Here is a 15,736-nt window from a genome sequence, read left to right as displayed (position 1 = left end):
TTCAGAAGGAAAAATTAAGGCAGGAAAATGCTCAAGCTGATGATGATGAATTGATGATCAAGACATGGCGTACTGTGATTCCTGGTTGCAACACCAATAGTTCAGGCTTATATACACTTTGAAAATTAGTGGAGGCAATCTTCATTGCTAAGAAGCTCATATCATAATCATTCTCAAAGCATGCTGCAATCTTGGCTGCTGTAATTATCTGGTAAAACTGGCGGCGGGCATGTTCTTAACTCCATTATTAAAAGTCAGAAAATACTAGTGGGTAGACGAGCAAAGACAAGAAGCTGGGGAATGAACATAACCAATTATATTGTTTTTCATTTCTCTCTTTTTGTTTTATTAAAATCAGCAGGGAATTAGTGACTTTTTGATGGATTTTTCTTTTTTTTTATATTTGAGGAGAAGAGATTCGAACTTTATTATTTAACTAGAAAGTTCATGTACCAATTAATAAACAAAATATTTGAATGCAGTGATTTTTTGAAAAATGCAACTAATAAACTTTCGAAAACAACTAAAATACCAAGAATGTTTCTTTTTTCTTACTGTATAAAATCCGTTTCCATGATATGAAATTCACAATCTAAAAGTCGAAAAGAGTAAAGTCGTATTTCCTCCCAACTAATCCATGCCAAGTTGCAAAACGTTCTCATTCGTTCGGGAGAAGCAGAGAATTTAATTTTTTTTTATGGAAATTTGAATTTTTGGGAAGTCCATTCTCAATCGTCCATAGCCAAAGAATCAAGGAAATAATTGCGCAATGAAGACAATTCAACGACACAGCATATACATAAAGAAAGTACACCTTAATGGAAAATCAAGCTAACTGAATCATTAATGGTCACCATAATGAATATAAGAACACATACTGACCAAATACAATAAATCTATTGACAAACTCAACTAACCAAATTCATGGTATTGATGGTAGAAAGTAAAGCTTACGAGGAAACCAGGATGCTTCCTGGTGGCTGCGGAGCTCAAAGTGTGTGCTTATGACAAAATAGAAGCCTGGTGTATCGTCTCTGTTTGCAGATTGACCCACCCCCTCATTGTGCTGAAATCCTGGACAACCCAAGTCCCAGCCGTCAGGCTATGCCTATACGGTTTTATTTCTGACACAAACCACATGTAGTTTTCTTTATTCATGTTGGTAGGTGGAGGCAACTTTTATGTTCTCCCCTTGTTCTTCTCTTATTAGTTATTACCCATCACATTGTTTTTTGATACCATTTGCTTCCACTAGAGAAGACGTCTTAAGGGCTAAAGGGCCCATCTTTCTTCTCCAGAAGTAAAACCGAGTGCCACCTTTACACAATTTTACAGCCCCATGGCCTGGCGCTTAGACGACGGGGTCCCATGTCAGCAGGAACAAGTTTGAACAGGTACCTTAACCTCGATCTTTTGCTTGTAAGGAGAACCTTGGTTTCGAAAAAGATTACAAGCGTATAAAAATCATAAAGCAAAGTCACCTGCACCACATGACATGCATGCCTATTTTCAAAGAAAACGGAGCTTCTAAAACAGTACAAGTAGGGGAAAGGGCAAGGATATTTCCTGCATAAGGATTCTAGACAGCTAGCTGCCCCAAGCAAACTAGATTAGGTAGAATACAGGCTTCTAAACTAGAGTTTTCCGCAAATCAGAACATTTCAGATTCCAGATTGCAATCATTTGCAAGAATATTCTATCTAGTGAAGACAGTTGAATTTGATCAAACACCCATTTGTTTCTGGCCGGAAAGAACTAAAAGCAGGTAACATGAAATCCAAAACAACTCAAAATTTCTTTCCACCATCTATGAATATTAATCAGCATTAGATTCAAAAACGTGACAACTGATTTATGGGTCACTTTCTAACCCAAAAAGAGAGATACAATGGTTTTACTTAGACAAGATTCACTAACATGAGCACCCCATCGTACGAAATGAACAAATAATCATGGTTGCCTTTTGGTACGGGGCAAAAGAGCAAGAAGAATCTTTTTCCTAGGGCCCTGCAATTCAAACCACCTTCATTAGGGACAACTTGGCATGTTATGTAAATTACAACAGCTATACCTTAAGATAACATTTTGCACACACTCAGAGACAGAGAGAGAGTGAACCGTTACCAAACTACATTCAAATGAATAATGATCATGATCATAGATTTGTTTTTTATTGGCAGGATTTGATTCTAGAAAACACTCTGATCACAGCCCATTTTACTACTTCAAATCCCATAAAATTCAATGTGAGCAAGAGGCATACTGCAAATGTTGTCATCCGCACCTTGATTAGCAGCTGGATACTGCAGTCCCTCCAAAGTCAAACAATTAGTTGGCAGGTTACTCAGCAGTAAGCCGTAACTTTAACTAGAACTTAGCAGCAAGGAAAATCCATGATTTCCTAGTACATAGTGCTTACTGAAACTTATCAACTATAATCCATCTAATCAACTTCATAGCAAGCTTTATATTCTCAAGCCACCAATTATCCAGAACAGTTAATGAACAGAGGCACAGAACTACATGAGAGCCTTGAGTTAGAGTGAATTTGGCTTAGGCAACAGGTAACCCAAATTCCATGTAAAAGAAATAGAGGCCCACAGACACAGATAAAGCATATTGTACTTAGGCACTCAAATCAGTCCCAGTTACATGCACAGAATAAAGATTACTTTAACAAAAATGTTTTCAGAACTGATGACATCTAATTAAGAAAATATGAGAACTATATAGACATGCTTGAAAAATTCAACTTTGAGAATCTAACTCATCAGATCTGAGTTAAGCAGCAGTTATTAGTTTGGACGCATCAATCATGAAAATTAGAACAGAAAATTTTGACAATAAACAATACAAATACAAAAAAAAGGGTACAATACCATAGGTATTCCTAGCTCTTTCAGGTCATTTTCCCCCATCTGTTTCAATGCAGTCATATCCACCTGAGTAAAAGATCAAATCTCCAGATCAGCCAAACAAGGAGAGTGCGGATAAAACAAACCAACAAGCAATTCTCCAATGAACATCATAATATAAATCCATGGGATTTCAACAACGTAAATACAGAGTAAAGTAAATCTTCAAGATTTGTCTGATAGAACAGCTAAAGCAACCACCTCCATCTAGGAAATTATACTTTTTTAACAACATTACCAGTATTTGCAACCATTTGAAACACGCTAATGTCAGTCATTTTAGGCAAAATGACCATATCCAACATTTTTCAAGTCAATATTTTATTTTAAATAAAATCACAAAAGATAGTGGACATGCCTGCGGCTTTGTAACACAAGCCAAGCATCAATTGGAAACTATTAGAGCTACAAGAAAATATTAGTGGTAATATTCCCTATTTAATTATCCTGAATAAAAATTTCCTACAACAACAAACACAATACCTGCATAAAAACATTCGTTATCTTTCTATTACTGAACATCAAATGGCATGCCGGTTGAAAGGCTAATAAAATTGCTTTTCAAAAAAAAAAAAAATAGCCCCATCCCTTTTTGCCATTCCAGGGAGATGGGCGCCAATTTGGCATGGGAGAGACCAAGTGTTGTCTTTCTTCATGAAACATCCATGTCTTTTTTTTAAAATATTATTTATTACAAGAGGAAATTTATTGAGCTTAAGGATACAAAACATGAGGTATCCCTTTTTCATCCCATAAACTCCAACCCCCCCCTCCCCACCCAATTTTAAGGTTCAAATATATGAATTCAATGTTGAATATCTCTAGATCTAATCACTGGGGTTCCAATTTAGGGACATCAGACATACATTTTAATCTTCACTTCTGCAAAAGTAGTATGTTTATTACCACTTACACATATATGTGCAAAAATATCTTTACATTAACCACAAACGGGCCAGAACCAAGCTAGACAACCTAACCTGAAAGTGATGTATTTAATTAAATCACTATTGATGCTATAATATTTTTTTCCAATCAGAAAATTCAACAACTATCTGCATTAGGTGAAGCTGAAAAAAGATTTCTAAGATCTTGCATTGCACCAATAGTGCCAAACTTCTGAAACACACAGCTTGTAGCCCGGGCCTATTTAAACGAACTGAAGTAACACAAAAAAACAAAGAGCAAGCGACAAACTATTATTAAGAATAACATATTAATGTAATTCATCTTCTTTCTTCACTGACTATTCTTCCCCTGCATCTCATGAACACTTTTTTTATTTCAGAAAAAAATTAATCCTTACTCAGGGAGAATTTAACTAAAGAACTCTATTACTTACTTCCTCTGCCTTGAAAAGGATGACATATTTTCCCAACCCCAGTGAATGTAGCAAGCCTTCAACAGTTTGTTGTTCATCTCCCTACTTAGCAGCCAGCCAAAAAGGAAAAAGGTAAGAATGCATCTTAAACACTGGATCTTATGGATCACTGTATGCATATAACTTTATAAGTTTCTAAAATATAAGTCTTTGGGATCACATCATGACTAGTTATTTATCCACAGACTGCAAAACAAATAGCATATAACACTTGATACAAAACAGAGTAAGAAGTTCTGCAAAAATATGGCTAGAACCAAGAAGTGGAAAGGTTAGCAAAAAAAGAAAAAAGTAATGGTACAGAGGCATAAGAGAAAGTGCAGGAATTATTAGGATTCAGAGTTGATTTGCAAAAGTTAAAAATGATAATGCCTTCATAGAGGAGAAGATTCTGTGTGTGTGGGACACAGAGAGGTAGTGACAAGGGGTGGGGTTGGGGGGGATTCTTAAAGAACATGTAGCACCTACTTCTTGAAATTCCATGGATGTAAGAACACACACTTAGGCACATTAACATACAGCTTCAAAGCGCCCTCCACTGTCACTTGTCCAGAACCAAATGCAACCAGACTATTAGCTACCCACAATATCAGACACTTCATAGAATAAGGTCAAGGATGTGCATGTCAAATACCTTAAAGTTTAATGTTTATTTAGTTTTCAAAACCTAATTTGGAAACCAACAGAAAGATAATGGGTTCTTAAACTTTTTGAACAGCATATTATCCTGTACCAACTAGAAATGGTTGACAACAAAATAAATAGACAGAAAGATCTAGACAAGTTACTATATAGAGAAAATTTTTAGGATAGGTCTCGACTTTCCAAGCATAGTAGTAGGAGAATGACATAACACAGTTTTTTTTATTGATTTAACCGCAAACATGACATAAAATTATCATACAAAGTATGTCACGAGTTATATGGTAAAAGAACAAATTCAACTGACGAACATAAGCAGCTGATGTTCACAAAAAAATATAATGCTAAAAAGATAGATGCAAAACATGTTCATAGCACCCTTCACTAGTAGAATGCAAAGTAGACAGCAAATAGTACGTACAGAGTATGAACTTTTTTGTACAATGCTGCTTGGAGGAGGAATTGGGCGACCTGGTGGCATAGGCTTTGCCGAAGTGGTAGGCACTGTGGACTTTGTAACAAAAGATGCTGTACTCACAGGCCTTGGAGCATCAAGAACATCTTTGCCCATGTATGGAACTGCTCTCACATTGTCATACGTCCTGTTCAGTGGCCTTCTCTGTAGCTCTTCAGCATTTGTTGGGGGAGATATACCCCTAGAAACACCCATTACTCTGTCTGGTGATCGTTGTCTTAAATGATCTAAGGTCCAAGGAGAAAAAGAACTTCTTGATGAGGTCATGCGAGGCAAATCATCTGCACTTCTTGTGGAAGGAATTCTGCCCAAGATACTGGTTTCCCTTGATTCAGGCATTCGCTGCCGTGCCTCATAACTGTTAAGTGGAGGCTGTCCCATTCTTGACAACTTTTCACGGAGGTCCATGACCTTCTGGTTATCATCACTCTGAGCCCGTCTAAACACATTTTTTTGCATGAGTTTCAAGCGAAGGTCATCTTTACCAATGCGAACATCTTTATTTATTCAAAAGAAGCAATATTAGTAATCTCATAATGAGTCCAGAAATCAGAAAATATAAAACATATTGCAAACTTGAGGTGTATGCTTGTTACCATTCAAACCATTAGTGTTCAAGCTTGGTGTATGACCATCCCCTCTTTGTCTGCAGAAAAGGAAAAACAGCACCGTAACTATTTACCTAAGTAAACTTCATTAATAAACTAATAGGGTAATATTTTATGCACATAGAATGTAAACACCAAAGCTAGGGCAAAGTATTAGCTCTCATGGTCAATGTCTCTCCAACGCTTTATTTTCCCTAAAGTATCCTTGTTGAGTGCATATCCAACACTCAAAGTGGAAACAGGCATGCCTTCCTGACCTCCAAACTATAGGAAAAGCTTAGAAAAAATTTAAACACACACACACACATCCAACGTCACTTCCCAAGACCTGGCAATCAGTAGTAACAGCAAACTACCCTTACAATGAAACAAATACCCTAAAATAATGGGTCCATTTTGCAAGCTCCACGAGACATGAATACAACAACAGCATCATCACCATCATCCACCAGGAAATTCAGAGTATTTACCTAAGTAGCCATTGCACAAGCACCAACATTGCAAAGCAAGAATTCAAAATGCTGAGAAAACAACAATAAAAATCCTAAAAACATACCTTTTGTTGTTGAGCTGGTTTCCACGCAACAAGGAGCCATCTACATTGCTTCCTAACCTATCTCTTACAGACCGCTTACTTCCAGCAACAGGCAGAGAATCAGAAAAATCAACATCTGATGCAGGTCCTGCCCTCTTCACCACCTACAGCAACAAAATGACTAAAGTTCAGCTTTACAAACAAGCCGCCAAAAACACTAATAAAAAATGAAAAAGAAACTAGACTGAATTTTAAAAAAAAAGTCAAGTAATTTAAAGAAGAAATGAATAAAACCCAACCATGGTAAACTAAATTGTTCAAAATTGAAGTTAAATAGTAAATACAATTTATAGCAGAACTTAAATTTCCTACTAATTTCCAACGTATTTCCTACATTTTATCAGCAACGGAAACAAATACGTAACCAACATCACTAATTACTATGGAAAAACAAACAAAAAAATGATTAAGAGGAAAATAAGTAAAACAAATACCTGGCCGCGACGACCGAGAGTGATAGTGACACGGCCCCGCGAATCTTCTGCCATGAAGAAACCCTAGACTCGTTAAATCTGGCTTAATCGGCTCTTTCTTTTTTAACTTTTGGAGGACCGACAAAAATGAAGCTTATCATCGTCCTTCCAAAAGAAAAAAGAACATCGCTTAAAAACAAAAACCCTAAAACACCTCAATGGCGAAAAATTAACCGTTCCCTTTTCGGAGATTTTGCACTTCACTTAACAGGTAGTCTTAAACGGGACTGTTTTAAAAAAAAGAAATCTGCTTTTAAAAATTTATAGGGTTTTGAAAGAGAGAATCAGATTACTTTTTTGGTATCGAAGAGGAATGGAGAAAATAAACGGAGGTCGCTGGGAGGAAGAATGGCGCTGTTTCAGGAGATATTACAGTGTGATCGATCTTGTATGGTCTACATCAATATTAGACGTCCGATTCTTTTGATGAGAATAGGGGACGTCCGATTAATTCATCAAATCCTTTTCTCTTTCTTCTAAAAAAAAGTAAAAGGCGGTTTGAAATAAATTAAAGTACCACAAAATAAAGACGGGGGACTTCTGAATTGGGATAATGGAACTAAAATATTTGCCGTTTGCCATGATGATCATAAATAATTAGTAGGAAGCAAATACAGAAGGATTTTAAGTAACTGTTTCATCCTTCAACTTTTAACATGCCTTTCATTTAGATTTTCATTTTTTTGGGATGAGGAGAAAATGGGGTTCCGAAGGTCAAAAACTAAGCGGATGTTTGTTTTGATTTATAAAACAGCTTTTCAATTATAAAAGAAGAAGATGTTTTACTTTTAAAATTTAAAAAGTTTTAATTTATACGATAAATTTATTTAAGATTTAACATGAAGTTAAAAATCAAATTTTCTTTACAAAGTGCTAATTTTTAATGACAAAATATTTAATGGAATTATTTTACATACTCATTTTATTTTCCAATCATTCATAATATTATGTGACGAATTATGCTTTTTTCACATTTATTTTTTCAGTTGATCCCATTATTTTTCTTTATTTTATTTATTTTTATTTCAAATTAACAAAAAATATTTTATTTATTTTTTATTTTAAAATTTATGATTTGATTCATAAAATTGAATTTTTTATTAATAAAAAAATATATCAAAATATTATCAAAATAATTTTTTACATCTTTCAATAATTTTGATTAAATTTGTTAAAACTTATCTAAATTTTTCTTTACAGTTCTTTTACAATCCACTCTATTTAAATAACACTTCTTACAAAAATTTCAATAAACAAAAACAAATCCTAAATTTGAACATTATTTAACCAAATTTAATTAACAAATAATAAAATATTGCATGATTAGATTTTCTATTATAATAACAGGTATTTCTACCGATTTGGCGAATTCAATGACAAATCCATCATTTTTGTCATAGTGGATGCTGAAAACATTTTCTCTTGATAGATGAAAATCTAAAAAGAGATTAAATTTAAAATAAAAGAGCAAAATGGCAAGGGTAATATCCTTTATCCCAAACAATAAGTTTTAGGTTAAATACTCAAAAAAATTATACGAAAAAAGTTAATTAAGTCCTTTTTTTTTTTTACATTTAATTAAATTCTTGAATTTTAATTTTGAGTCAAATAAGCCTCTTTCACTAACTGTTGACTAACTTTCGTTAGTTACATTTTTATGCCACGTCATCTTCCACATGATAAATTGAAGTGTTATTTTGATGATCACATCATTGCTCTTTAAATTTTTATTTTAGATCAAATAAGTCATTTTCATTAACAGTTGATTAACTTTCGTTAGTTAATAGTTCAATTGACACTTTTATTCCACGTCATCTTTCACGTGACAAGTGGACGTGTTATTTTGATAATCACATCACTGTTCCTTAAACTTGTATTTTAAATTAAATAAGCTATTTTCACTAATTGTTAACTAATAAACTTGTATTTTAAATCAAATAAGCTATTTTCACTAATTGTTGACTAACTTTCATTAATTAACAGTATAATTGACATTTTTATGTCACGTCATTTTCTATGTGGTAAGATGACATGTCATTTTGATAATTATATCACTGTCATGTGATAGATGATATGACATTAAATGATGTTGATTAGCAAGTTTATATTTATTTTTTTGCTCAACTATATGTCCAAAAATAATTAACTTAAGGATTTAAAACAAAAAAATAAAAAAAATAATTATTTTTTTCCTAATTTCATAGAATAAACGTTTGATTTATGGTTTAACCCAGAACTTAATTATCTTAGAGACTAGAAATCCTTGAAGACAAAAAATCCGTTAAGCCGTTCTAATCCTTCAAATAACTCCGCGACTCTTGCACGCTTTCCATCGAAATGGCACCAAATTGCGTTGGCGACCAAGTTGAGAGATTGTTGAAGATAAAAGAATTGATAAAAGGATGCTTTCTCTCTTGTTCAAGGAAACTAGCCTGCAACAAAAACGTTAAATCTTCAAAACCATGTTGCCTAATGGGGTTCAACTCTCCATTCAAGATACTCACGTAATTCTTTTCTTTTCTTCCAATAATTTTCTAGTTTCTTCTTTGCAAAAAGAAAACCAAACATGAAGGAGATAAAGTTTCCCCTCGAGATACTATTTAAGTAACTTCATATTCAAAAAAAAAAAAAATGTAACTTCATATTCCATTGGCCTAACATGAAGGCGTTCACCATTAAGCGTTACTTGAAGTATTCCATTTGTCAAGGATTAGAATGGCTTCAATCAGTTGGAAAGATTTATTTGACTTTTTATCTTTAAGATAACTTAGTAAGTTTTGATCTAAACCTTAAATCAGATGAATTAGTTTGTATAAATTCAAAACATTTATTCTATTAGATTAAGGAGGAAAGTAATTAGATTTTGTTGAAAACGTTAAAGTTAATTATTTTTAAACATGTGGTTGGGCAAAATGATAAACACACCATTTCTAATTAGTAACATTTAATGCCACATAGTAATAACATCATCAGCATGACACATCAACTTATCATGTGACAGATAACATGATATAAAAGTATCAATTGTACCATTGATTAACAGAAGTTAGTCAATAGTTAGTAAAAGTAGTTTATTTGATTCAAAATAAAAGTTGAGGGATTTAATTGAACGTAATAAAAAGATAAAAACTTAATTAACTTTTTTGATATAGATCAAAGACTTATTTAAATATTTAGTATAATTTTATTTCCTTCCTAATAATTATTTAATGTGACGGCGGCAATCAGAAAATATTTTTGTTTCATTACCCCAATTTGGAATTCTGCACAAAATGGAAAGCCTTGATCGGGGGAAAATGCTTGATAATTTTGGGAGTAACGAATGGCGAACAAGGATTGGTTCCCTTTTTCTTTTTGCTCGTGATTTTAAACTTTTTAGGTCCTTTCATCTTTCCATCTTCGTAGGTTCTTCCTTTTATATATTCTTCACTGATTAACGAATCGGCCAAATTGCTTAAATTTTGTACTAGTAATTAGTTTATTTATACTCTTGTCGCCCAAAGGCAAAAGGTCTTAGCATGATTTTGATGGCACAAAGTAGAAAAAGTTTGGATAAAAATGAGAGATTTAAATAATTGCTATCATTAGTTAATACTATAAGGGCAAAATACTTAAAAAAGTTTAAATAAATTTTTAATTTTTTATAATATTTAATTATATTTTTATATTTTTATTTTGAATGAAATAAATTTTGTAATAGTATCATATGATACTACTATGCGATATACTAATATGTAATAGTGGATGATGATATGACATTATAACATGATCATTAGGTATTTTCAATATTCACATTAATGCATGTCAGTACCATATTTATAATATATACATATATAAGTAAGATAATTAATTAAGTCAATTGGTTGACATTTGTCATTCTCAAATAAATTAATTTTTTTTGTACACCTTATGTCAAAATTACGTTATTTTTGACGTTTGAAGGTTTTTTTTCACTTTTTTTTATTGCTGTAAAAAATACATGAAAATAATAATTTTTAACTTTTAATGCTTAGAGGATAGATTCATTTAATATTTTTCAATTACAATTTAATATTATTTTTTATTTATATCCTCTTATTCTGCATGAACTTTAATTTATAGTATTTAGACATTTCTTTTATACATAAATGTTGAAATCCTAACAAATATCCATCCAATTCATTGCATAAATTAAAAAAGTAAAAAAAGTTTACTCATTTCTCTATATACATAATATACAGTCATCATTGAATAAACAAATCAACTAAATTTGGTAACCTTTAGCCATTTATTTTATATATAAAAGACAGATAATACTAAAAATTAGTAACTATTTTATATTGATAGGATCTTTACATTATACTATTGTTTTATATTCTATAACTGTTTATTTTAATCTGACAATAGTACTTGCTATATACTCTTTCATTTCTTAATATTTTATTGTACATTTAATAATCTTTGATAGGATTATTGTATTATTTGAATAAGTACAATTTTAAATAGGATAACTGTTAGGTCAATTGATTGACACCTGTCATTCTCAATTGAATTAATTTTTTTTACACATTATGTCAAAATTGCGTTATTTTTTACTTTTGAAGGGGTTTTTTGTTTTTTACTTTTATTTATTTCAATAAAAATATTTGAAAACAATAATTACTAACTTTTAATGCCTAGAGGATAGATTCATTTAATATTTGTCAATTATAATTTAATACTATTTTTTGTCTATATCTTTTTTTTTTGCATGAACCTGAATTCATAGTATTTAGACATCTCTATTATACATGAATGTTTAAATTCAAATTAATATCCATTTAATCTATTGAACAAAATAAAAAAGTTAAGAAGGTCTACTCATTTCTCAATATACATAGCACACAACCATCATTGAATAAACAAATCAACTAAATTTGATAACCTTTAACCATTCATTTTATATATATAAGACATACGCTATTAGAAATTAATAACTATTTTACATTGATAGGATCTTTACATTATACTGTTGTCTTATATTATACAATTGTTTATCTTAATCTGCTAATAGTACAAGGTATATACTCTTTCATTTCTTAACATTTTATTATACATCTAACAATTTTTGATAGGATTATTATCTTCTTTAAATAAATACAATTTTAAATAGGATAACTGTTAGGTCAATTGGTTGACATCTGTTATTTTCAATTGAATTAATTTTTTTTACACTTTACGTCAAATTGTGTTGTTTTTTACAGTTGAAGGGTTTTTTTTACTTTTATTTATTTCAGTAAAAAATATTTGAAGATAATAATTTTTAACTTTTAATACCTAGAGGATAGATTCATTTAATATTTATCAATTACAATTTAATATTATTTTTTGCATGAACTTGAATTCATAGTATTTAGACATCTCTTTTATACATGAATGTTTAAATTCAAATAAATATCTATCCAATTCATTGAACAAAATAAAAAAGTTAAGAAGGTCTGCTCATTTCTCAATATACATAACACACAGTCATTATTGAATAAATAAATCAACTGAATTTGACAACTTTAGCCATTCATTTTATATATAAAAGATAAATACTACTAAAAATTAATAACTATTTAATATTGATAGGATCTTTATATCATACTGTTGTCCTATATTTTATAACTGTTTATTTTAATCTACCAATAGTATAGGTTATATACTCTTTCATTTCTTAATATTTAATTATACACCTAACAATTTTTGATAGGATTATTGTTTCTTTGGATAAGTACTGTTTTATAACCATATATGCAAGTGCAGATTTTCGATAATTGAAATTGGAACAAATAACTATCTTCAATTAATACAATTTATCTTTTCTCAACCAATAAGAATCATACATTCATGAAGTTTAGTAATACAATATATCACAATAACAGAAACAAAGGAAATGAAAACAAATGTATATGGCAAAAGAAAGAGCAAATTGTCATCATAGTTAGACATATATAATAGTTTATATTCCCTTAACATTTAGCTAAGTACAAGTCTTGCATCTAGAAAGTTGATATATATCATCTAACAAAAATGGAAACCTCCAAATCATAAATGTTATTCATTTTGTTTGAACAATATATTTTTAATGAAAAAAATTACTAGATGTTCAACAGGATTATTATCTTCTTTACTTAAGTACTATTTTCAAAACTATATATTTAGGAGCAACTTTTAGTGATTGAAACCAAAGCAAATAACTATTTTCAATTAATATCCGTTTATCTTTTCCTCAATCAACAAAAACTATACATTTATGCAGTTGACTAATATAATATAGCTTTCCCTACAAACTCTTTTAAAGGTACCAAATTTAAGTTTACTCCAACATAATCTATATTGTTTGTAATCTTTTTGTAGCGTAGCTATGGTCACTATCCTAGTAAGTATAAAATGAGAAGTAATATTTTGATTAATAGAAATTAATCAACAGTTACTCATAAAAACCTATTCGATCTAAAATAAAAATGCATAGATTTTATTGAAGGTAATATAAAAATAAAAATTTATTGAAAATTTTTAAATAAATAAAATATCTTAGTTTTCAATGAAAACGAAAATATTGAATTTGATCAAATAAAATGATTTCAACCTTTTTTGTTTTTTTGTTTATTTATCTAGTGAGAGTTTAGGTAACACTTTAGTCTTTGATATTTGGCACTTTTATACATCCACAAAGCTATTTTGAATTAAAAAACACATGCTAAAGGAGAAGTGTTGTTAATATTTACCGAGTTAGCTCTGAATTTGATATATCTAGACAAATACTGTTAACAAATCACCAAATGGATAGCCATAGCTTACTTGGAACTCCATAGCTCTGGCACATAAAGCATCATTTGGTTGTTAGTATTGTTCATTGAACAAATAAGGAATAAAGATTGCACTCGAGCATTTAGCTTAGTGGTTGGTGTATAATCCCCCTACTTTAAGAATAGGGTTCGAATCTCCCCTCCTCCAATTATAAAAAAAAAAAGAAATAAAGAAGGAATGATGAAAAATTATTTATTTATTTTTTAAAATCTGGAAAATTTTTTAATTAATAGTACAAATAATTACTTTTTTTTTAATTTTGTAATTTAACCATTAGACTAAATCTATTCTTTCTTCCTTCCTTTTTATTCTTGAAAAATCTTAAGAGTAAACTGCATTCGAAGTTTCTAAATTTTGGGAAATTTTAATCCATATAGTTTAAAATATAATTTTCTCTATACTTTCAGCATTATATCCAAATAGTTTTTTTTTTTGGGTATTTTCGTTAAGGTAGATGTTAAATGATAGTTGGCAACATATACTTATCATATGACTATTATGTGGGAAATTCAAGCAGATTGATGCGTACATTAATTATTTATTTAAAAATTTTAATTAATATTAGTTTTAAATTTTCATATTATATTAATAAACAGTAAAAATAAAAGAAATATAAATATTATTTATTTGAAATTGGAATATTTTATAAAATATATTTAAAATTTCAAATATCCAATTATTTTTTCTTTTTTTTATTTTTTATTTTTCTTTTGTTCTTTATTTTTCATTTTTATAAAATATCCTAATTTAAAATAAATAATTTTAATATTTTTCTATTTTTAATAATTTTTACTGTTTTTAATATAATTCAAATTTTTTAAATGAATAACTAATATACATATTAGCTAACACTTTGACAATCAACTAGCAATTAATAAAAAACGAACAAAAAAATTATTTCATTACAACCTTGATAGCATGTTTGGTGGGGAGAATGGAATAACCATTGCACCCCTATTCTTAATATTTCTTTAAGACCTTATTTGGTTGGAAGGAATGAGAATTCTTTGGAATGATCAGGGAGATGGGGAATAGCTAATACCAAGATCTCCCTTGGTATAAGTTATTCCAAGAGCCAAGAAAATAAAATAAAAAATTAATAAACAAAAATTCCTTTTATTAATTTTAAAATTGTCATATTATATCAAATGTAATTTATTCATTTTTTACAATTTCTTTCCCTCTCTACCCAATTGCCTCTCTCTTTCTTTCACTAAATTAAAATGAATTTTAAATTAAAAAAATTTCAAATAAATTTAAAGCAAAAAGGTTTAGATTTTAATTATAAATTATAAAAAGTTAATGTTTTAAACTTAAAAATTAAATTAAAATTTTAAATATAAATTTTTTAAATTTTAATATTTTAAAATGAATAATGTAATAAAATAATAAAATAATATTTTAATTATAAATTATGAATATTTTCAATGAAATATAAATTATTAATATTTTATAAATTAAAATAAATAATCATATTAACATTTAAATAACAATTTATTAATATTTTTAATAATTATTAAAATAATAAATATTTTAATTTAAAAATTAAATATTATAATAAAATGGTATTTTTATTATTTATCACTTATTCTTAAAATTATTCCTGCCAACTAAATATTAGAAAAATGTTATGAATATTTTTGTGAATATTCATTTATACTATGTATATCTAGGTTTACATGTAAATTAGATTGGATGAATATTAGGATTTAATCCATCCATCTAATACCTAAGTATTATCTTCATTTTGTAAATTCAATCTAGATAAGGGGTTATTGGTCTATAAATAGACCATTTCACTTCATTTGTGGATACATGTTTAAATAAGATTTTC

At 29.5% G+C, this 15,736-nt stretch overlaps 1 protein-coding gene across 3 annotated transcripts; it reads right to left on the bottom strand.

Annotated features, from left to right (window-relative positions):
• On the bottom strand, positions 1,772–7,561 carry LOC18609362. Of its 3 annotated transcripts, XM_018115038.1 has the most exons (8): positions 7,051–7,104; positions 6,578–6,720; positions 6,010–6,059; positions 5,360–5,910; positions 4,258–4,338; positions 2,880–2,942; positions 2,264–2,303; positions 1,909–2,007 (listed from the first exon to the last, which is right to left on the bottom strand). In XM_018115038.1, exons 1-8 carry the CDS (start codon positions 7,102–7,104, stop codon positions 2,000–2,002), a joined length of 990 nt encoding a protein of 329 aa, XP_017970527.1. In that variant the 3' UTR covers positions 1,909–1,999. The 3 variants fall into 3 exon arrangements, with proteins under 3 accessions (XP_017970526.1, XP_017970527.1, XP_017970528.1); XM_018115037.1 differs by lacking the exon at positions 2,264–2,303 and having other exon boundaries at positions 1,772–2,007; positions 7,051–7,561; XM_018115039.1 differs by lacking the exons at positions 1,909–2,007; positions 2,264–2,303 and adding an exon at positions 2,310–2,519.

This window comes from Theobroma cacao, chromosome 2 (genome assembly GCF_000208745.1).
Source record: "Theobroma cacao cultivar B97-61/B2 chromosome 2, Criollo_cocoa_genome_V2, whole genome shotgun sequence".
Lineage (NCBI taxonomy): Eukaryota > Viridiplantae > Streptophyta > Magnoliopsida > Malvales > Malvaceae > Theobroma > Theobroma cacao.
This window is presented reverse-complemented; position numbering and strand designations above follow the sequence as displayed.

Bases quoted from the DNA above. Each gene is read 5' to 3' on its own strand.
- LOC18609362 (XM_018115037.1), bottom strand. From the start codon at position 7,104: ATGGCAGAAGATTCGCGGGGCCGTGTCACTATCACTCTCGGTCGTCGC. The intron at 5,911-6,009 runs GTAACAAGCATA...GAATAAATAAAG, and splicing joins GAACACTAATGGTTTGAATG to ATGTTCGCATTGGTAAAGAT. The intron at 4,339-5,359 runs GTACGTACTATT...GCTGCTAAGTAG, and splicing joins TACAAAAAAGTTCATACTCT to GGAGATGAACAACAAACTGT.